Source organism: Symphodus melops (assembly GCF_947650265.1).
Source record: "Symphodus melops genome assembly, chromosome: 15".
Taxonomy (NCBI): Eukaryota; Metazoa; Chordata; class Actinopteri; order Labriformes; family Labridae; genus Symphodus; species Symphodus melops.
In genome coordinates, this window is record NC_136705.1 from 25,097,301 (window position 1) to 25,119,426 (window position 22,126).

The following is a 22,126-nucleotide window of genomic DNA, read 5'->3' on the forward strand; positions in this document are numbered from 1 at the left end:
AGGCTCATCTCGGTGTTTGATTGGATGTTTTTATTTAAAAAAAAAAAAAAAAAGAGGCAGTAGAGTGAAAAGATTCAGAAAAGTCTGATCCAGGAAAACGTCTGCTTCTTATCCCATCTTCTCTTTTGTCTCCAGACAACACTTGTTCTGAATTTGCACCAAACAGATAATGATTGATTTGCTCTAAAGGAGCAGTATGTAGCTCTGACCCCTAGTGTTTAAAATGGGTACTGCAGTCTAAATTTATTAAACATTGTCGAGAGCCGTCTTCCCCTGAGTCCCTGAGAGAGGAGAAGAATGAAGTCTTCCTGTTCAGGCTGTGAAACCTCCCATCACTCTGGAAAAACAACAACAGTGTTTGTTATCACTAGACGTCGACTCTTGGACAGACATGATGACCTAATCCCATCAAATAGATGTACCAAACCAAATGGCCTCTAAAAACCCATCAGCAGGATTACAACTATTGACATAAGAACTCGTATAAACAACAGTTGGCGTGATTATAAAGCTTGCCTCCGGGCTCACCCAGGCTATGAGTAATTTTGTGCATTTCTCAGAGGATAATTGCATCGCTTGCTGTCATTACGTTGCTATGATCACAAGTGGGATATGAAAAACATAATGTCTCAGGGCAACCACAGATCAGGAGATGTCTTGCTGATGTCTTGGAGGTGCAGCCGACGGCGTGAAACACCTTGAGTTGTAACCATGACAATAACAAAAGCCTACACAGTCAAATAGATCTGCCTGTGTTTGGAAGTACAGAGCGCCCTGCAGACCTCGCAGCAGCACGCAATCTGAGCAACTTTCTTTTTTCAACACGCCAGACATCAATTTGTCTCTGTTGCATCCGTCAAATAATCGTTTAACCACATTAAAGAAGCTCCTTAATCGTGATATTATCGACGTTTTGTTTCTACATTGGATGTCATCACACTTTCAGGCTTTCCACACCCACAGGTGTTACTGACTCCAGCTGGAAAAACACAGGCTGCAGCTGGGTAAAGATGATACATAAACAGCTATGATTGTTCCTGTAAGTCTGGTATCTGTAAACAACACAGATATCTAAAGGTACAGCTCAGTGCTTTGTGGTTGATTGTTTTGTGAATAAAGAATCAAAGCTCCAGGGATCCCTCTGCAAACATGTGCTCTGATTTATCTGGTACGAGACGCTAGAAGTTAATCTGAATTATCATTTTAGATTATGTCCATCCAGTCATTTATTTTCTGGTTCTTATCAGGGTCACAGTTTTAGCAGCAGCAGGCTCAGCAGGTCGACCCAGACTTCCCTCTTGTCAGCAGTGTTTTCCAGCTCCTCCTGGGGGATTTGGAGTCATTCCCAGGCCAGATGGGATACATAATCCCTCCAGTGAGCTTTGGGGTTTCCTCCCGTTGGGCATACCTGGAAAACATCCAAATAGAGGCATCCAGGAGGATCCTAATCAGATGACCACCTTAACTGGCTCCTTTTGATGTGAAGCAGCAGCTCCTCTATCTGAACCCTCCAGTTTAGTCCAACCACGCTCCTGAGGAAACTCATTTTAGCTGCTTGTAGCAGCAGCAGAGAGCCACCAAGGGATAGGGATAGTATGCACCCCCCAAAAGACTTGCAAAGGATTCAACTTCGCATTAAACCATTTTCTTTCTTATGTCAAATAAAAGATTTTAAAATAAATACATGTTCACAAAGCTTTCTTTTTAAATTTTGATGGAAAATAGAACCTGAATATTGCATCTTAGAAGTAGAAATTATAGTCTTATATATCTAAATTCAAACTGAAGGTTTCGTCTCTTCGGTCCCTGTTTTATTCATGATTACGACAATATAGCACTTTGATGATATGTCACTGCCGTCTGTAGCCTGTAATCTATCTGTCAGTGCAATTTGTCATGAGATGCATTGTGATGCATTGATGTGAATAAAGTGGTTTGCTGAGTGTTACTGTGTTTAGTCTACGTCCTCAGAGCGAGGTTTGAGGTTGGATTAAAAAAGCATCACAGCGCGAGTATTCTTTTCCTGCAGGATTCCTGTGGGTTGTAGCTTTGGCAGAATGTGTTGCAGCAGCTCCCTCTGTTTATTTAACTCCGTTTAATAAAGCCCCCATCCAGCATGTCTCTTCACACCAGAGCGTGCCTGCTTCTCCGCCCGCTCCGAGCGGCAGGAATTCCTTCCTGATCGCTGGCTGAACTCAAGAAGAAAAGATTGGACGTGTTCAGATGTTCAGAGGGTATGCACAGACGGCATCCAAACTTAAAACCTTTTTTATGCACCAAGAGTTTTCTTTGTTGCTTCTCATTTCTCTCTTCCAGCAGTTACTTCAATATTTAACTGAACACTAAAGCTGAGGCAGAAAGGCAGAGATCTCTCCATGGCTAATAAATTGCAGTTTCCTTTTGATTATACAAAGATATCCATCCAAATCATAATCCACTGGATACCAGGACAGTATATTTTGAGAGACAATCATAACACTGCAGAGGTTCAGGATTCTCTGATTTGTTATGTCTCTGATCTCTTCTCCATGTTAAAACACCTGAGTGCAGCCAGACAGAATAACCCAGTGTATCAACAATCTGCCCGTTATATCTGAAATAATACTTTAACACCTTCTGTAGTTCCATCTTTTCAGTTTGACAGTGGAAGAATGTCTCACAATGACGTGCCTGTTAAAACACAGATATATCAAGCATCACATCGCTTTTTACAAAACTCCACACACACAGGAAATGTTCAGAAAACACTCCTGTATGCAACAGCTACAGTAGACTGTGTCTGTTCCCGACTCAAAACCTTTTGAGCTGGAATCTCTGGGTCCCCTTAGAGTTTGTTTATGTGTTGTTGTTGTTGTTGTTGTTGTTTGACAGTAGCAGCATTCATGATGACATTGCACTTACAAATAAAATCAACTTAATTTTAATCCTTTAAAAGTTTGTATTGCATATTTTGTATATCACAGTAAAGCATATTTTAGGCAGTTGACACAACAAAGCAGGGGGCAGAATGCTGCAGGGCTGCCAGTGGGGGGGGGGGGGGGGGGGGGGGGGGCCTGCAGTGCTGAGAAAAGAGAGTCTATGTGAGGCTCTTGTGAAACTCTTTGTTTCATATGGGGAAACTGTTGCCGTTTAGGGCCCTCTGCAGAGTCAGCCTGGGATTTCTCCAAGAGCAGGAGAGACATGCAGAACCTCTCCGCTTAGCCATCAGCGCCCCAACAAGACCTCTTTTAAAGAGGAGTTGCAGTTTTCTTCTGAACAAGCTCAACATCAACTACAAGTTAAATCCAGAGATCTGATGGTATCTGAAGCTACAGTCCCCTTTAACCCCCTTAAAGTCTGCGTGGCCCCTCCTCAGATCTCTCCCTCTCTCTCTCTCTTTAGATGTATTGCTCTTTCATCTCTGTTGACCGGGTCCAAAGAAAACAACATTACACAGCACATTATGATTAAGGAATGTGCCTGTGTTGTTCCACCCATAAAACTTCAGCTTCAGTAACAGAAACAAGCCCCTTGTCCTGATCAGAGGGAGCGACTGAAGATATGCCTATTTACATGTACAGTTTCTGTTAGTTAAGATGGTCAGCCTGTGACCGAAGAACAGAGATTTATGTTTGTGTTGTGTATTCTTTTTGTTTTAATGCAGCAAGAAAAACTTTCTTTCATCATTTTGATGAGAGTCGTTTGTTATTATGCCTGAGTGTGTTCCTGCAGGGGGCGCTGGTTTAGTGTTTGTCTTGTTCATTGTGCGCTGGTGTCTCAGCCTAACTTTGAGTCAACCTAACAACAGGCTGGCCTATTCGTTTTTTTTAACCAGGCTGTAAACATGTTAATGCCTGCTGTAAAAACAGGCTTTTTGAATGGGTGTGTATGTGACTTCCTGTGCTTCTGCAGCCAGCCTCTGGTGGACACTCCAGGAACTGCAGCCAGCCTCTAGTGGACACTACAGGAACTGCAGGATTTTGGCCCTCGGCAAAAAGCTACCTATTCTTGGCACTTTTTTTGTGAAATATTCTTCACTTTAATCAATCAAACGGATGAGTTATCAGAAAAATTACATCAGTGGACATTAAAAATACCAAACACAAACTACTGTCTCATTAGGGAAAACACCTACAACTAAATGTGTCTGTCTCCAAGTTGTTTAAAAACCTCTTAAAATCATCCAGTGAGAGCAGCTCACTTGATTCACCTCACTCATTCACTTACTCATCAACCTTATTGATGATGTACAGGCTCACTGAGCACAGACTGGCTGTAGAGAGGTGGCCCGACAAAGACAGCTGGCTGTCAGAGGACAGACTCCGTCCCCACTGTGACATCTCACAGGTAGAGACAGAGCTCCACTCCCTCACATGGAGTCCAAAACATCAGGATGTGAGGGAGGATACTTCCCCTGCAGATAACACATGTACATCCTGAGTTTGAACACACAACACAAGAACTCCCACATCTGCTGGGACAAAAGTCTATGCTTCAGAGAACCGGGGTGATTTCTTCACCTAAAGCTCCATCCCACGTGCGCCGGTGTTTGGAGTGAACGCACTTCCTTAGCAACGCGTTGCTGAACCAGGAAGTACTTCTCTATGCTACAGCTGCTAGCCGCTGTTAGCACATGGGAGTGAAAGTGTTTGGCAGCAAAGTTGTTTGTTTTTTTAGTCTCACTGAGATTTTCGAGTCTAGCTGTCATGTTTAACGTGAAGTGAACACGTGACAGGAAGCGTCATCTTCAACGGACACGTGAGTGTAAGCTTGTTTTGTGTTAGCTAGCAGTTAGCTAACAAGCTAACGAAAACATAAGGCTGTCAGTTTGACTTAAAACCCATCACTTTGATGTTTTATCATTTTTTTATTACATGTAACAACACTTTACTGAATTATTAATGCATGTATATAAACTTTACTATGATATACGTAACCTTGGTGTCATAATGAGACCAGGAAGTGTTGGATATATCCTCATTTTATTTACAGGCTTACACTTGTAGTTTCTATTATAGTTCACATTTAGCTGCATGAGTAACTGTAACGTCATTTAATAATCACATATTGAATCCTTGTGGGTGTATTTTCACACAGACTGATTGCTCTACCTTAGCACTTTTTATTTACATTAAAATGAATAATCTATATTTCATGTCTTTTTCCCTCGCAGGTTTTCCACGAAGATGAATTCCTCCTCACCGTCTGATCGGCCATGATCGGCTTGTCGAGTAATGTGGGGGTTATGGAAAGTCTAAAGAATCCTGCTGAAGAGCAGTCGCCGTCCTCCCCCCTCGATTCATGGTCCCAAACACAGGAACCCAGCAGGAACCACCAGCAGAGACTGGCTGGAGGGTTTGTGTTAGTTCACGCAGGTGAGAGGGAACAACATCATGTACGAGAAGAAGCTCAGTAAAGAGAAATAACAGAAGGCAGCTACCAGACTCAGTTTTATGCAGCATTAAGGTGAATTATCGTCACTTTGTTCTCCTTGTTTTTGCTTGTAGGAGCAGGTTATCATTCCGAATCTAAGGCCAAGGAGTACAAGCATGTGTGCAAAAGAGCCTGCCAGAGAGTGAGTTCACTTTTTGTTGGTATTCATTTGTTCAAAAACAAATAGCAGGTGACAGTTAGCAGGATTTAGTGTGTTTAATACTTCCTGATAACAGCGGCGTGATAGAAACTGATAGTCATTGAGGTGTTCAGGGTCAGCATCAAACAGGATCTGCTGCTATCCTTTATCTACGACACTTTCTCCCGTTCAGGCTCACAGAGTGCTGGAGCCGACCCCAGCTGTCACTGGGCGAGAGGCGGGAACACCCTGGACTGTTCACCAGCCAATCACAGAGCTGACATACAGAGACAGACGACCAGCCACACTCACATTCACACCTACCGACAGTTTAGAGTCAGCAAAAAGCCTCTTTCAAATATGCTCCAAATCTATTTTCGACGCAGTGCGCTGCAAGCAAGCGTCAAGCTGAACAGAATAGATCGAGCCTGGGAGGAAGTCAGACCCGGAAACGCACAGAACGTACGTCAGGTCCGTTTCAAAATAAAAAATGATCACTTTATCAACATGACATCAACACAGCCACCGAGTGAACAACAAATCACAACAATCTAACCCTAACCCTCAGAGAGACAAAGAGACCTGTTGTTTACACGTTCTTATTCCTGCGTGATCTTGTTCTTCTGTGATCTTGTAGTTCTTCCTGTGATCTTGTAGTTCTCTGTGATCTTGTAGTTCTTCTGTGATCTTGTAGTTCTCTGTGATCTTGTAGTTCTTCTGTGATCTTGTAGTTCTTCCTGTGATCTTGTAGTTCTCTGTGATCTTGTAGTTCTCTGTGATCTTGTAGTTCTCTGTGATCTTGTAGTTCTTCCTGTGATCTTGTAGTTCTTCCTGTGATCTTGTAGTTCTTCCTGTGATCTTGTAGTTCTTCCTGTGATCTTGTAGTTCTCCTGTGATCTTGTAGTTCTCCTGTGATCTTGTAGTTCTCTGTGATCTTGTAGTTCTCTGTGATCTTGTAGTTCTTCCTGTGATCTTGTAGTTCTCCTGTGATCTTGTAGTTCTCTGTGATCTTGTAGTTCTCTGTGATCTTGTAGTTCTTCCTGTGATCTTGTAGTTCTTCCTGTGATCTTGTAGTTCTCTGTGATCTTGTAGTTCTTCCTGTGATCTTGTAGTTCTCTGTGATCTTGTAGTTCTTCCTGTGATCTTGTAGTTCTCTGTGATCTTGTAGTTCTCTACAGTGATTTGTGAACAGCTGATCATAGAAATGGACCCAGTGGTTCAGGACAAACAGAATAAAATCTTACATAAAATCCCTTTGTACAGACAAAGGGGAAATTTTAATTAATAATTGACACAGAATTAAACCATTCCTGTGTGAAGTACATAATAGATAGATAGATAGATAGATACTTTATTGATCCCGAGGGAAATTCAAATATTTGATATTTAAATGAAGCTTCTTTTTATTTTTAATTAATCACCCTTACATGGAACGTGTTCTTTAAACGTTTATTTTATGATAAATGTTAATAATTCGTATCGGCTTGGTAGCTTTTATCTTCCCAGTGTTGTCAGGTCGGATGGGGAGCATCTGTGAACAGCTGTCGTATTTTCCGTGGGTTTCCAATCTGTGTTTTGGCAGAACGGCCGCGGCTCTTTGTTGTTCTTGTTCTGAAGTCCGTCCAGTTTTTCCTTTGGCTCTATTAGTATCGTTCTGCTGTTGGCGTGGCAGTCTTTGTTCTTTGGCTTGCTGAAGCAGGTTATCTCTGCGTATTTGGTTTCATTCATTGTTCCTTCTCTTTTTGCACGTTCCTTATATCCTTCCCACTCAAACACGACCTCATGGTCCCGCCGCAGCTCTTACTTTACTGTTGGTCCGGTGATAGATAAATGTCTGTCTTCAAATGGAGGTGAATCTGTCTTAAAACATCTGTTGTCCGGCATGTTGTCCGTGCGATTCTTCATACTTACAAAGACCAATGAAAACTGAACGTAGCTCTGTCTCTGTCTCCAGGCTGTGGATCGGCTCAAAGCGGGTGCGCTCGCCGTGGAAGCAGTGGCTGCAGCGCTGGTGGAACTTGAGGTTTGTTGAGTATGATCCAGGTTTCTTTCTGTAAAGTAAAAACACGTAGTTCTGCACCAGCTTTATTGTTTCCCAGCCTTCAGCTTGTGTACGCACATCCTGTTGGATGATGTGACGGTTTGGAATCAAACACACTGAATGAGTTCTCTGCAGCTGTCGGTGCAGTGTAGCAAACACTCACCTGGGATCTTAAGCTTCAGGTAAAGAGTGGTGGAGTGTCTCAGTGTCCTCCTTTCTCACTCAGATTTGAACTGTGTGAACGACACTCCTGTGAGAAACCAGCTTCGACAGCACAGCTGATTACAAATATAGTTTCATTCCAGACGCTGCATGTTGTTAATTGTTCTCAGGACTCTCCGTTTACAAACGCGGGCATGGGCTCCAACCTTAATCTGTCGGGGGAAATCGAATGTGACGCGAGTATCATGGATGGGAAGACGCTGCATTACGGTGCCGTAGGAGCTTTGAGTGGTGAGTGTTGATGAAACACTGCTCAGATGATGTGGAAGTCACCAGGTGATAAGTGTGCACTCACTCGCACCGTGTTGAATCCTGATGAGTGTTTGATTGGAAAGGTGATACTCTGACTTTTCCTCCAGGCATTAAGAACCCGGTGTTAGTTGCAAACCGTCTGCTGATCGAAGCACAGAAAGGGAAACTCTCAGCTGGCAGGATCCCTCCCTGGTGATTATCAGAAGTATTAATTCATGTCCTATTGATGTGACATCATGTGCTCCTTTTTATTGATTTCTCTTTGCTCAGCTTTTTAGTGGGGCGAGGAGCACATGATTGGGCCGTCAGCTACGGGATACCACCGTGCCCGTCAGAGAAGATGGCCACCAGTGAGTTTTGTCGACCTGCTTCAGAAACATGGATCCGTCTGCATCAGGCTAATTCGAGATGTTCTTGTTGTACCGCAGAGTTCAGCTTATCTGCCTACAAGAGGAACAAGAGGAAGATGGAGCTGGCTGAGAAAATGGACACCGGCCTGAAGCAGACGAAGAAGAGACGACAACCAAGTGAACATGTGAGTGCTCTCTCTGGGACGTTGATCACGAGGCTGACAGCTGAGGGGAAGAAAGGGTTGAAGTTTGAAGGGTTGATGGAGCACAGAGAGGGTCTCAGACATGTGCAGGGTGAGAGGGGTGGGTCAGCGTGAGTCCTGGAGGTGCATCATAGGGGTGATGTTTATTGTGCCTCATGTTCATGTTCCTTACTGCAGGTCCGAATCCAACCTGCATCAAGTTTAATTTGACATTTAAGACACAAAATGAGCTTTTAGTCTGAGACAATAAGATTTGCCTTCCTGGTTATGATCTCATCTTCGGGCAAATGGAAGAAAACCTCCTCACCAGATTGCACAAAAATTTACAAGAACTGATGGAAGTGTTGACAACAGTTTCAGCAGAACACAACTGGAGAGCGTCCCGATGACGAGCTGAGTCAACAGCAGTTAAAAGTCTGACAGAAGAAAGGTGGGAAAGTTTCTGTTGGTGCGTCTGGGACTCAAGTTAAACGGGGTCAAACACATCAGAGTTATTTTGTTTGGTTTCAATCAATCTTTGATATTAATGATGCGTCTGGACAAATCACAGACTAACAACCACGAGGGATTGTTTGTTGACCCAGGCGAGTGACGAACGACCACATCACGGATATATTTGTCCCGTGAGAGTTGAAGGTTTGAGTGGCTCGACATTCTCGATGTTTCCCACGTTGACACAAACTTCTCGACCGTTCAGTGCGGGAAGAAATGAATGTGGACATGACGTGCTGCACATGCACCTTGTTGAACTTTCACACACACACACACACAGGACCTTATGGATATGCACTCATGGAGAGACGTCAGAGGGAGGGGGCTGCACGCTGCAGGTGGGAGGAGTTTGTTGCCTCGCTTCAGGGCGCCACGCTCAGAAAGTGACCTGGCACCTGCGATCCTCGGTTACCAACACGAGTCCTCACGGGCTGAGCTACTGCCGCCGCCTCCTTACTCTTCCATGGACATAAAAAGTCAATTAACGGGGAACAAGCGAGTTTTGTGTCTTGTATAAGAGACGTGCCGCGGCCAACAACAAAAGAGAGATCGCACCGAGTCTGGCTTTAATTTCTCGGCAGAATGTTCTTTTTATGTCTCGTGTGTTTCTGCCAAGCAATAAAAGTCGTTTCATTCATTTCATTTTGGTGCAATGCACGCACCTGTCTTGTGATTATTCAAGTTGCAGTGTTGATTTGGAGGATCTAAAGTGCATAACAAAAGACGTCTTTAAAGTTTTAAAGCGATTATTTACCGTGGTTTCTCTCATGCACGCTGATAAGGGCTGACAGGAAATCGCTGGCTCTTGTTCTTTTTGGCCTGGAAAGCCCGGAGACATGGCTGATTTAGGAGAGCCAAAGACAGATGAGACATATTTGATTCTTTTTTTTGTTCTAATGTTTTAGTTCCAGGGTTCAGGGAAGAATCCCTTCTGGTAGGAGAGGGGAGCTGGGATCGTGTATCCTGATGCCAGTTTGCACATTTAGCCTGTACAACTCGATTTATCACGCCGTCTGAGTCGCGACGGTTCACAAACAAGTTGCTTCCAAAGCAAACTGCAATCAGGAAAGAAAAGAGAGCTGATTGAAATCACAACATTGTTGATGAAATATGAAGAGTGAACCCTTCATGTATGAGTTCACGTCTTCAGATCAGGAATGTTTGGATTCGTCCTCTTGTGTTTTGCCTGATGAACTTCTCTGTTATGTGATTCCTCTCCTTGCTGTGACGCAGGAAAAAGGTCCAGGCTGCCTGGACACAGTGGGCGCCGTGGTTGTGGACCTGGAGGGGAATGTCGCTGCAGCGGTGTCCAGCGGAGGCCTCGCCATGAAACATCCCGGCAGGGTCGGCCAGGTAATCCCGTTCATGTAACAGAATAACATCTCTGTGAGGATCAGGGCCAGAGAGAGAGAGAGAGAGAGAGCGAGCGAGAAGCAGAGTGTACATCCCTGCAGATATTATTCAGAGCAGCTCGGGTACTGTGAGAAACAATCGTGCCCTCAGCCACGGCGTATCGTCGTCATGGTAACAAATGAACACACACAGACATACTGTACAGGCGGACAGTTTGCTAACAACAGGCTGGAGACGCTAGCAGAGTCAGATCTGATCTAAATCTGAAGAAACTATTTTTAAAAAAGGGGGAGGAGTTAACAGCACTGTTATAGGACTGTTGGTTTAATTCAAGGCAACGACAGCCCACGAGACGCTTCATATACAACGACCTCACAGACCTCACACCTTTACAGCCTTGAGTTAATACCCATCCTTCCACTCAGGATGAATGTGCTGTTATCTGAGCGTTTACTGAACAGAAACATGGAAACGCATCGTAACTCGGTCACCTGACTTTGCGTTCTTTTCTCAGGCGGCTCATTATGGATGTGGCTGCTGGGCGGAGAACGCCTGCAACATGAACCCTTACTCTACAGCCGTGAGCACCTCAGGTATACACACACGACCTCGCAGCTGTGAACATGTGTGCCACTGTGTTCAGCTCCTCTCTGCGCTCATGTTTACTTCTCAGCTGATGTGAAACAGAAACAGATATTTAATGTGAAACTTCTTCTTTTTTTTTGTTTTCACTCTGCCCAGTGAGTCAGGTTTCAAAAATACTTTCCGATGACCTCCAAGCGTTCCCGCTGGGTGATTCTCATCAGTCACTTCCTCGGCTTGATTGAGTCATCATTTCCCCGCTCTTTGTTAGTCAGCTGCACGCCAGGTGCTCCGCAGAGCTCCGTGGATTTTCAGTGACATTTGACATGGGACACCTGCTGGAGATATGAGCGAGAGGGAGAGCTGCCGGGCGTGCAGTGGAGAGACTTTAAGTGCAGATATTTAGATTCTGATTTTTGAATGTTGTGATTCTAAATAATAACTGGTTTTATGGTACGATGTGGAATTTATCTTTGCAAGATTGAGCATAGGTAGGAGGAGTGTTTATATATTTATTTCCAGATTGAGAGAAACACGTGGAAGCAGGAATAAAGATAAAAAAGAAAGTGCATCGTTATCTGTGTAGCTGTGTGGATCTTCTATGTCTTTGTTTTGTTTCCTGCCTCTGACACTCACCGCCTCCTAACCCTGACCTTACACACATGTGAATTATAGCCGTCACCTGTCACTCTCTCTCCGGAGGGAGGAGGAGCGATTGATGCAGAAGATGGTATTTATGGTTTCTCTTCATGCAGAGGCAGAGAGCTAAATTACTCTCTCTTGCAATGTTGCTGGCAATTTAAAAGCTTCCTTTAGCTCCAAAGATCGCCGTGTATTCACCCTGAATTAATTAACAAACGTCACGAGAGGAGAAGAGCGTCTGCGTGTAGAGAAACAAAAGCACCGATCATGATTGAAACCCTGAGAGGAGACGCGCTTCCTCCTGAGGGCTGATCTGCTCCGTCAGTAGGACCCGTGTGTTCCTGCTGCCCGGGGTCGAGGAGGCGGTTTGATGTTTCAGATGGAGCTGCTATATTAGGGCCGATTCTTTAAGATGTGCAGACGTCTGCGACAGAGCTTCTGGGGAACATTAAAACCTTTTGATGTGCAGCCTAATGCGTTTCAGTGCAGACGAGCTGATCTGAGCAGACAGGCCGAAGCTTGACTCACATTTGCTCCAACGACTTGAGACAGCCAGCGTTTTGCACTGCTGGTCTGAATGTCTCACCAGCAGCCCGTCTGTGAGGGGGGAGTATCATACTCATACCGACCTGAATAATCTACATCCACAGCTTTCACACTCTTGAATCGTTCTTAAAGTCTAAATGAAGCATCGGAGCAGTTAAAGGTGATAATCTCCTGCTCATCAATTATCCCAGCCGATGAAGTGGAGCTCTTTGCTCTGCATGCATTTCCACCTCATCCTGTTTTCCCATATAGTGGCTTCGCCTTTGAAGTTGCACAACAACAAAAAAAATCTTTCCTTATGGGTATGTATGGAGAGCACAATGTGTGTTCCAGCACAGCACCTGTTTTTAATTTCCTAACATGAAAGGCATTCCCATCAAAAGACGCAGAAAAACAGCCATTTTGATCCTGACAGGAGGAGCATGATCCTCACTATTCCTGTCACTCTTTTTTTTTTTTTTGTCTTGTTTGGTAACGTGCAGCTCGTGTGCCTCTTTGTTTTATGAGCACTGCGTCTCTCCTTTCTTCCCTCTGCTGCCTTGCTCCTTCGCTCTGGCCTTCTCCCGCCAGTTTCCGTTAACCTCTGTTTGTGTTGCCATGTTCAGTTCCCTGGGACATAACGGTTTACGGGAACACGTTACAAAAGGCAGAGTACCTGGCCAATCTGACATTCTGCTCTGGTTAAATAAGAGCCTCTGATCGCTCCAGGCCTCCGGTCTCCACAGTTACAGACCTGCTTTCAGCCTTGTTGTAGTTACCTGATGTTTTATGGGCTGCTCATTTGTGTTTACAGAAACAACAAGGCTGTATTCTTCTGTCTTTATGGGTTTTCACAGGAGCTTTTGCCAGACATTATTTAGTTGTTTTAGATTCCTCGTCCTTGTCTCGAGTCTGTGCAGACTTTACATCACGGAAAGATGAATTGTAAGCGTGCACACGGCCTTTTATATCTGTCTCTCTGTTTGCCAGAGATCTTGTGTTTTAAAGTTGATCCTTTAAGCAGTAGCAGACACCTGCTGTGTGTCGACTTGGAAGTGGTTAAGGTGAGATACTTTGCTGTTTCATGCATCCTGGTCTGCCTGACGTGTGTGTGTGTGTGTGTGTCTTCTCTCAGGCTGCGGGGAGCATCTGATTCGCACCATGCTGGCGAGGGAGTGCTCCGCTGCCATGCAGTCTGAGGATGCCCACCATGCACTTCTGGAGGCTATGCAAAACAAGTTCATCAGTGAGTCACCCACGTGCACGCTCATTTCCATACACACGGGTTTATCAGCCAAGAAACACAGTTATGCATGAACAGAAATAAACGGACAAACAGATGTTGTGTAACACGAGGAATGAGCTAACAAGTGGAAATAATGGAAGGAGATGAGACAGGTCTGATTTATGGATCATTGTCACTGTTTAAAGGGAGCCTTCAGATGTTCCTCACATCACAGCTGACAACCACAGACCATTTTAGAAGACATAATTGCTTTGTTGAAAGTTCATGTGAAGATTGTGTGTGTGTGTGTGTGTGTGTGTGTGTGTGTGTGTGGGTCATATTCTCAGAAGTGGTCAGTTTCAGAAAGCCTTGTTAAGTGTGCTGCGTCTGTGAGCGGCCGCTGGGAGACGAGCGAGCGGAGCAGGGAGGAACATGTGGAAACATGTGGCGGTTTCTGCCTTGTTTGGGCCTCCTGTTAGAAGTCCGTCCCAGCTCGGCTCTGTCATGGACATCTGTAGCAGCGATTCGATTGGACGAGCTGGAGTCAATTCTTCTGTTGTTTCCTTTCAAGATGCACATTCATACATCCCGCCTTACAAAGAGGACTGAGAGAAGTGTGAGAGATTTCTATTTATAGAGAAAGCAGCGCTGGGATTGTTGGATTCAAACAGTAATTATCGGGGCCTGATTTACAGATCAATTGTGCCACTTTTGTTTGCACCAAAATCTTTGCAAATGACTCACAGAGGCCGTCACGTGTTCAGTGTGTGTGTGCTTCCACCGTTTCATCCTTGTGTGGTCTGACTGTGATTATTTCCTGTGTTACGCTGGACGCTACTGTCCATCATTACGACCTCTGATTTGGCACTTTGCATTGTGGGTAAACAGCACGTGAGGAAGACTGGTTTGATGCATTCTGTAGATTTTTCCTGAATCAGTCCGTTTGTTTGTTTGTTTGTTTTTTTTTTTGCATACTCTGGATTTCAGGTTTTTTTACAGGCTGGCATTTTGGACCAATCAGAACGTAGGAAGTTTTGAAAAATAGCCACAACCTGAGATTTTGCACAAAGTGGGGATCTTCTTGGGTCACTGACTACAACTCGTTTCCTCTTGAGGTTATTTCCCATCATGCACATGGTTTGGACAAGCCTCCTTCAGGTTCTGATTGAACTCGTCTCATGTTTACAACAAGACGAGTCTTTCCAAGACTTTGTGTCCTGCAGTTTTATGGAGTGAAGGAAACATTACAGCATGAAACCAAAGTTTGCATGCAGACACAAATATATTTTCATCAGTTGCACCAAATGTTATAGTGTGTATAAATTACAGCTGTTTATAGTAAGCCTTTATTACTTGGCGTTCGAGTGTTCTCGTACACAACACCTCATTCACGTTGGCCTGTGAAGTTTCATCAACGAGCTTCAAAGCTTCTCACACGATTTGATTTATTGTTTTTTTATTTGCAGCAAAGCTCCACTGGTGTGGCCGTGAACGTAGCTGAACTTTCTTTTAATTGAAATATGATGTTGTAGAGGTGTGAAGAAAGTTATAATCTGCTGACAGAGTGAAATATGATTTAATCAACAGATAAAATAAATTAATTCCAACCTTGTTTTGTTTTTTAGGCAGAGCCTCACGCCCTTTGATTGAGCAGCTCATGTTTAGTAGTTAATTAGTTAATTCAGTGTGTCGCTGCCTTTTTCCACATAGTCCGTGCACGCAACGGTTCGGCAGCGCCGCTGTTGGTTGGAGTGAAACCGTGGCGCTGACAGAACACGGCGTGCACAGACTGAGTGGTAAATGAGCAGTGAGGGGGGGAGACATTTCAAGTGCACACAAACTTCCTGGATTTGAGAGAAACTCATCGGAGGTGTGATGTTTCCTTTCTCCGTCCAGGCTCGCCCTTCCTGGCCAGTGAAGATCGCGCTTTAGGAGGAGTCATTGTCCTGCGCTGCTGCAGATGTGCGGAGGCTCCGCCGTCTCAAAATCTTCAGGGTATTCTGGGTAAGACACCAACAGGCTGTTTTAAAAGCATCATGTGATGCAGGAGGGGGAGGAGGCTCCTTCGCTCTCCTGGAGGGTGGTCTCAGTTTGAACTTACACAATCAGGCTCTGGTTTCACACCCTTCAGCTGGGATTCAAACTGAGACCTCCCACTGAGGACTGGACCCTGCCGGCCAGCGTCGGCGCTCTGACTGCTGCATCCAGAGTGTGATGGCCTCGCCGTCTCTGCCTAAAAGTGAGCGAGCGCTCCAAAAGAAAACAAGCCCAGTTTTCTCTCATGGCCAGTCCGTTCACATGATTTCTATCACACATGATGCCTGCTGGAATCATGCACCGAACGTGCACAGTATGCCCTGTGTGGTTGACGTCCAGGCCGTGTTTGATGGCGTTTACGGAGCGTGGCCTTTGAGCAGAGCGTGGACTACCTCAGAGTGCCGCGGACGGCGAAGGGCTCTGTGTTGATTTACGAGAACAAACGGCGTGTCAACCACATCCTCCGGGTGCCGGAGTCGAGTTTCAGCTCCAGCTCGCTTCTACCTTCTTCCTCTCTTCTGTCACGACTCCGAGTCATATATTTTCACCATACTGGGCACGCTCAGAGTCAACCACAGCTCAGCACATTGAGTCACCTGCCAAACTTTTCCTCCCTGACTTTCCCTGCACACTCACTCTCTCTCTCTCTCCCCCCTTTATACTTTAACATGTTAGTCACTAAGGTCTGAAATAAAGCAATAATGAATCTTGTGCTTTTTGTCCCTTCAGGCTCCCTGTAGTGTCAGTGATGTGCCCCCCCCCCCAATAATTGAAATAACTAAGTGTGATTAACAGTTGAAATGTTTTCAGGTGTTCATATCTTGGTGCTTCCGTTCACAGTGGAGTTCCTTTGGAGCCACACCACAGAGAGCATGTGTGTCGGTTACATGTCGGCCCAAGACAGCAAAGCAAAGGTGAGTCAACGACACGTTTTCATTTCTGAACCATCGAACATCAATCAGAGCATGTTCAGCCTTCTCTCACTTTAGTCTGCGTGCAAAGAAAAGCACAAAGCTCATCGTGTGCTGACTTCAGAGCAGGTCGCCTCCTTCTTATAGCGATGAAGCTCAAGTATCATTTATCAGAAAGTCTAAAGAACTCTGCTGCTGTGCCGACAGATTTGGTGTTTTTGATGCATCATCTGTAAAGTCAGTGAAGGACGAGGTTTGTCTGCACGTCAGATGTGTTGAAGGCAAAAACAGAGACGCTCTCCAGAGATATGTAACCTCGCTCCCCGGGCTCACTGTGTGTCCGTGCAGCTCTGGGAGCGGTGCACACCAGGGTTGATCCTGCAGGCGCTCCAGTGAACACTTCTTCCACCGTCTCTTCAGATCGACTTTCTAAAAACAACTCGATGAGGACGAGAGGTTTGTTTGTAACAGGCCGTCTGATGGAAGCACGGAGCCAGGATGATCCACATCCTCAGCTGCCATTCTGCACACATTCCTCCCATTCCTCTCAGCATCCCACTGGGCCTTTCTGAGCAGCCAGTCAGAGTCCGTCTTCCCCTGCTTCTCTGTGATAAGAACATGAAAGGCCTGATGCACAGTAGCAGGAGGATGTGGGACAGAGGTCAGACAGGATTTACACTGCAGCAAGTCGGCTCCTCTCTCCTTTCACAGTGTTTTATCCCTCACATTTCAATGTGTATATTTCTCCTGACAAACGGCATTTTATAAACCCTGGAGAGCAGTGAATCATGCAACGGTTCAGCCAGAGAAATGTGTTGGATGTCAGGCCAGTTTTCAAACAGCGCTGGCAGCTTAGTCTCCCTTTTCAGTCACATGTTGTTTTTGGGAAAGGTTGGATCTGTATCGTAATTCTTTTGACGCTCTGCAGAGGGAGAGCATCTGCTCACCTGTGTTTGCACTGGAGAGGACATCGGAAACATCAAGACGTGTTTTACACAGGCGGCGGCAGCGGCGGCGCTTCTGAAACAGTCGCACTATTGTTTTATTGTCCTTGGTGATTGGACGGATGAAAGAGACGTGAAGGATCATCATTACTACTAGAAAGCTTCTGCTGCTCAAAGTGTGCAGTTCAGCCTCCTGTTTACTGTCTGCTTTGTGTACGACATGACAAATGTCTTCCATTATGGTGCATGTCGTTTTTTATGATCCAACTCGCATGAAGAAAAAATAGCAAAGAATGTGAAACCACAAAAAGAGAAAAGCAGAGAGGCCGTTTGTGCTCCGGCCTGCCGTGTGGTGTTAATGTGACACATTCATATCACTGAAGAATGTTGTTTGTCTGCCTCACATACAATGGAGCTGTGTTTTTCATGGTCACTGTGACTCCGCCCTGCTCCTGTCATGTGGTCACTTCAGTCACAGGCTCACTGTCAGTCTGTTTGTGTGGACACATCAGCCCACCTTCTTGAATCCCGGGGAAACTAAAGGAGTGTTTCTCCACGCCACGTGTTTGAACGCCACTTTAAGATCGTCCAGCAGATACGTCACGTGTTTGAGTCGCTGCTCTCTCCTCTCTTCAGCCGTCCCAACCAATCACATGACTCCCCGCGTCCTCCGATGGTAGCCGTGATGTCGGCACCGTCGAAGGGGAAAACCAATCTGAAACGTGTGCGGCGACGTCGCACAGCGGCTGTTGTCGTAGCAACAAGACTGGCGTGCAGCGCCCAGCGTGGACACTGATGGTCCAAGCAGAGCGGCGTTTATTTAACACTTGTGAGTCATTAAAATAGTCAACGTGAACACACGAGTTATGGTTAAGGCCGCCACATGAAAACGCCGCCTGCGTGGAGTGTTTACACGTGAGGCTACGTGACACTGACCACACTCACGACTCATCCTCGCCACGGTGACTTACAAAGCACGGCGTGGCGCTGTAATTAGTCGGCTTTACTTTAGTAACTCTTCCTGCTCTCTCGCTCGTGTGAAGCGCTGAGGGAGACTCAGTGTCAGACTTCTCCAAATATATGAAGTCGCACAGCTCGCCTCTTTTTGTTTTTCCAGCTGTGCGTCCGAAGACGTCTCTCTCCAACATCAGAGGGAAAAGATTTAACACGTCACTTTTACTCCATCATGATCACGCAGCTGAAACAGCCAAACGGGCTTTCTTTACCCTAACCTTCGGAAGATGAAGGAGGGGGAAGACGACCCGGAAAGGGGGTCCTGGAGGCGTAATAGCCCCTGAGAGTGCTGCCATGTGTGCATGGCCCATCGCAGGAACGGCTGCCCTCGGGGCGCCAGGCGCCGTGTCACGAGCCGAGAGATGAAGGCTCCTGTGACTGGACGAGTGATGTCAGGCCAATTCAGTCAGCGTGGTCAATGAGGGGACGAGTCTTCCCCCGAGGCTGCAGCCAGAGACTCTCTCTGAAGAGACGGGGAGAGAGAGGAAGGAGGATGACGGCCATTATCGCCACATGGCGAGTCAGTCACCTTTGATCACTCCCCGTCTTCACAGCTGTGTTTCCCCCGTCCATCATGATCCTCTCCATGTGGTGGACACTGTAGCTTCAGTGTTTAGCCAGCTCTGCATGTGGTGGACACTGTAGCTTCAGTGTTTAGCCAGCTCTGCATGTAGAGACACTGTAGCTTCAGTGTTTAGCCAGCTCTGCATGTGATGGACACTGTAGCTTCAGTGTTTAGCCAGCTCTGCATGTAGAGACACTGTAGCTTCAGTGTTTAGCCAGCTCTGCATGTGGTGGACACTGTAGCTTCAGTGTTTAGCCAGCTCTGCATGTGGTGGACACTGTAGCTTCAGTGTTTAGCCAGCTCTGCATGTGTTGGACACTGTAGCTTCAGTGTTTAGCCAGCTCTGCATGTAGAGACACTGTAGCTTCAGTGTTTAGCCAGCTCTGCATGTGATGGACACTGTAGCTTCAGTGTTTAGCCAGCTCTGCATGTAGAGACACTGTAGCTTCAGTGTTTAGCCAGCTCTGCATGTGGTGGACACTGTAGCTTCAGTGTTTAGCCAGCTCTGCATGTGGTGGACACTGTAGCTTCAGTGTTTAGCCAGCTCTGCATGGGTCTGTAAAGCTTTCTGCGTTCTAACCTCTCTCCATGTTTCATCTCCAACATTGATCCTAGTTTGAGCAGCTTTCTGCTGCTGGAGCTTATTAGAAACATGCAGAGGCTTTTTAGCTCGGGTACAATCACTTCTATCTGAAGCAGTTCCACTGCCCGCTTCCATCGCTGCAACACCTGTTCACCTGATAACTGCTCTCATATCTGGCAAACCCAGGGGCGTCCAAAACGGCCTTCAAAGCCCCGCCTACCTTCTCTGGTCCAATCAGATCCAGAGAATTCAGGAGCAGAATCTAAAGTTAGAAGGAGGACATGCTGACAGCATGTTTCCTTCATGATCACACAGGAAGAGAGCAGCTCTCTGATTGGCTGACTGATCACACAGGAAGAGAGCAACTCTCTGATTGGTCCTTTAGAAACCTTTGTTGGAGAAGACGTGTAACTCTCTCCTCAGATGTTTTTCTCATTCCGTGTGTTTTCTTGCCTCCTGCAGACGCACATATCCAGATTACCTCCGGGGACGGTTCCTGGACAGTGTCTGGCCATCGAGGGAGGTGTGTGCCGACTGATGAGCGTGGTGGAGTGAGCGCCGTTCTCCATCTCCTTGTGGGCTTCTTCAGTACACACACACACACACACACACACACACACACACACACACACACACACACACACACACACACACACACACACACACACACACACACACACACACACACAGGTCCAGGGAGGAGTTCTTCTTAGTGCACTTACAGGACTTCCCTTCGCCACAGTCTGCCTCCAGCATGCTCTCTATGCCCCCCCCCCCCCGCCCCCATCTCTCCAGTGTCACCTGGATTAGACTTGATGCTCCATCTTCTCTTTGTTCCTCTTATCCTACTTCACTTCCTTCCTTTTGTACATAAGCTATGATTTAGGAAAACAGGGTGGACGTTCAGCTTGTTTTGTATTTCTGAACAGATGTGACTGTTAGAACTTTGAAGTGATAGTTCTTATGATTTTAAGAGGGTTGTCTTTGTACCAACGGACCGGACCGTGTCTCACCGACAGGAGATGGCCTCAGTTTGGACTGAAGATGAGAAAACTAACAAACGTTTGCTTTCTTTGGCATCTAAACCCAAATATGGTGTTTTAGTACTCAGTCTGAAGACCAGGTCTGGTCTCTGTCTGAGACTGGCCCGACTCCAGATTTTAAATGAAGACACCCACCGATGGTTTATTTTCAGGTCATTACTGTGAGAAGAAGAAAAACCATCTTTATGGTCTTGGTCTGGACTCGGTCTCAATCCCTGAATGTCTTGGTCTTGTCTTGGTCTCAGAGAGACCTGGTCTCAGTCTTGGTAAGAAGGCGTTACCTGGTGCATGAATTTGGCTTCATCCTGTACAAGCAAAAGTGGTCCATGTCCATGTGTATAAGTGTGAACAGGTCCATGCTGCGTGCCGTCTCCTGTCAGTGACTGATGCGTCCCTCACATGAAGGACGTTGTCCCCTTTAAGAAGAGTAATGTTCATAAACACGTCCTTATTAATCCTTCAGCATATTGTTTGATGTAGCATCAGTTTGTGCTGCACAATGCTTTGCTTTGATAGTTTAAAGATGTGAACTGATGCATGTCACCCCCCCCCCCCTGTTCTCTGACTGACACGGGGAGCTATGCACCGCCACTGGCACGCCGCTGTAGTGCTCAGGTAGCAGCATTTATTCCCACCAACAAACACGACTGTTAGAAGGAAATACAATCTATATATTTCTATAGTCACACTGACAGAGACATGTATTTTATAGCTATAAGAGAAGCTGTTACTTATGCATTCAGATATTAAATGGTGCTTTTGAGAATTAAAAAAAAAAAAAGTTGAGAATAATTTCGAAGGCCATTGCACACTGAGTCAGGTTGTTATGTACCAAGTTGATGCTTGTTGTTGTTTTTGTGTCCCGGCCACAAACATCCTGCCAGCCGCTGGCAAACTGTTGTTTATCTACAGGTGAAAAATTCCTCCAGAAAGATGGACTGTGTGTGCAAAGGCCTCAAGAATTAAAGTCTCAACAAACCATATCAGAGCTAGTTTATTCTGTACTTGAAAATGCAAATAATATAAAAAGGTATAAGCTAAGGGAAAACGTGCACAGCTCTGTACACTGCTCAAAAAGTCAATAAAAAATCTATGTTGCTACATTTCTGCGTCTGACTTCAAACTGTCTTTTTCCCCCAAAGAAAGACGTTCATTTCTATAAGCAGAGCTGTCGGCGTGCGCTCCAACAGACGGTATAAATATCACCATGTGACCGTGGAGCTCTGTAAATGTATAGTCTGGGAATAAATTACATGCTGGTCAGGAACTGAAGTGGAAAGATTCTGCTGAAGGGCTGCTGAGCAAACCGAAACATTTCAGCTTGATGACTTTTTAAAATAGGTGCTGAGCTTACCTCCAACACACACACGCACGTTAATGAAGAGAGGGGGAAGTATGTCTTCTCTCTGGGGCCAGAGTCTGTCCAGCTGCTGGCTCTGGATCCCGGCTTCTGTTGTGTGAGATATATTCAGCGTTTGAAGACGGAGATGCCTCCCTGTCAGAGCCTCATATTTAAGACATCAGGCCTGTCTCGGTCCTTTCAAATCAAAACATGCTAAATTAGTTTGACAGGTCGGGAAGAAGTGCACAA

General features: G+C 45.7%; 1 protein-coding gene and 1 long non-coding RNA gene across 5 annotated transcripts; one reads left to right on the plus strand and one right to left on the minus strand.

Moving 5' to 3' along the window:
- Positions 1-4,430: 4,430 nt before the first annotated feature.
- tasp1 (taspase, threonine aspartase, 1) lies at positions 4,431-20,166 on the plus strand. 4 transcript variants are annotated; one of them, XM_079362839.1, is made up of 14 exons: positions 4,431-4,737; positions 5,153-5,354; positions 5,487-5,554; positions 7,506-7,574; positions 7,925-8,045; positions 8,174-8,258; positions 8,337-8,416; positions 8,495-8,601; positions 10,345-10,464; positions 10,979-11,057; positions 13,349-13,459; positions 15,335-15,442; positions 16,316-16,389; positions 19,955-20,166. In XM_079362839.1, the coding sequence occupies exons 2-14, from the start codon at positions 5,195-5,197 to the stop codon at positions 20,045-20,047; spliced, it is 1,275 nt and encodes a 424-aa protein (XP_079218965.1). In that variant the 5' UTR covers positions 4,431-4,737; positions 5,153-5,194; the 3' UTR covers positions 20,048-20,166. The 4 variants fall into 4 exon arrangements, with proteins under 4 accessions (XP_079218965.1, XP_079218967.1, XP_079218968.1 ...); XM_079362840.1 differs by lacking the exon at positions 4,431-4,737 and adding an exon at positions 4,766-4,832; XM_079362841.1 differs by lacking the exon at positions 13,349-13,459.
- LOC306835995 lies at positions 20,093-21,874 on the minus strand. Its single transcript, XR_013780720.1, has 2 exons — positions 20,886-21,874; positions 20,093-20,833 (listed from the first exon to the last, which is right to left on the minus strand). It is a non-coding gene; the product is annotated as an uncharacterized lncRNA (long non-coding RNA).
- Positions 21,875-22,126: the final 252 nt, after the last annotated feature.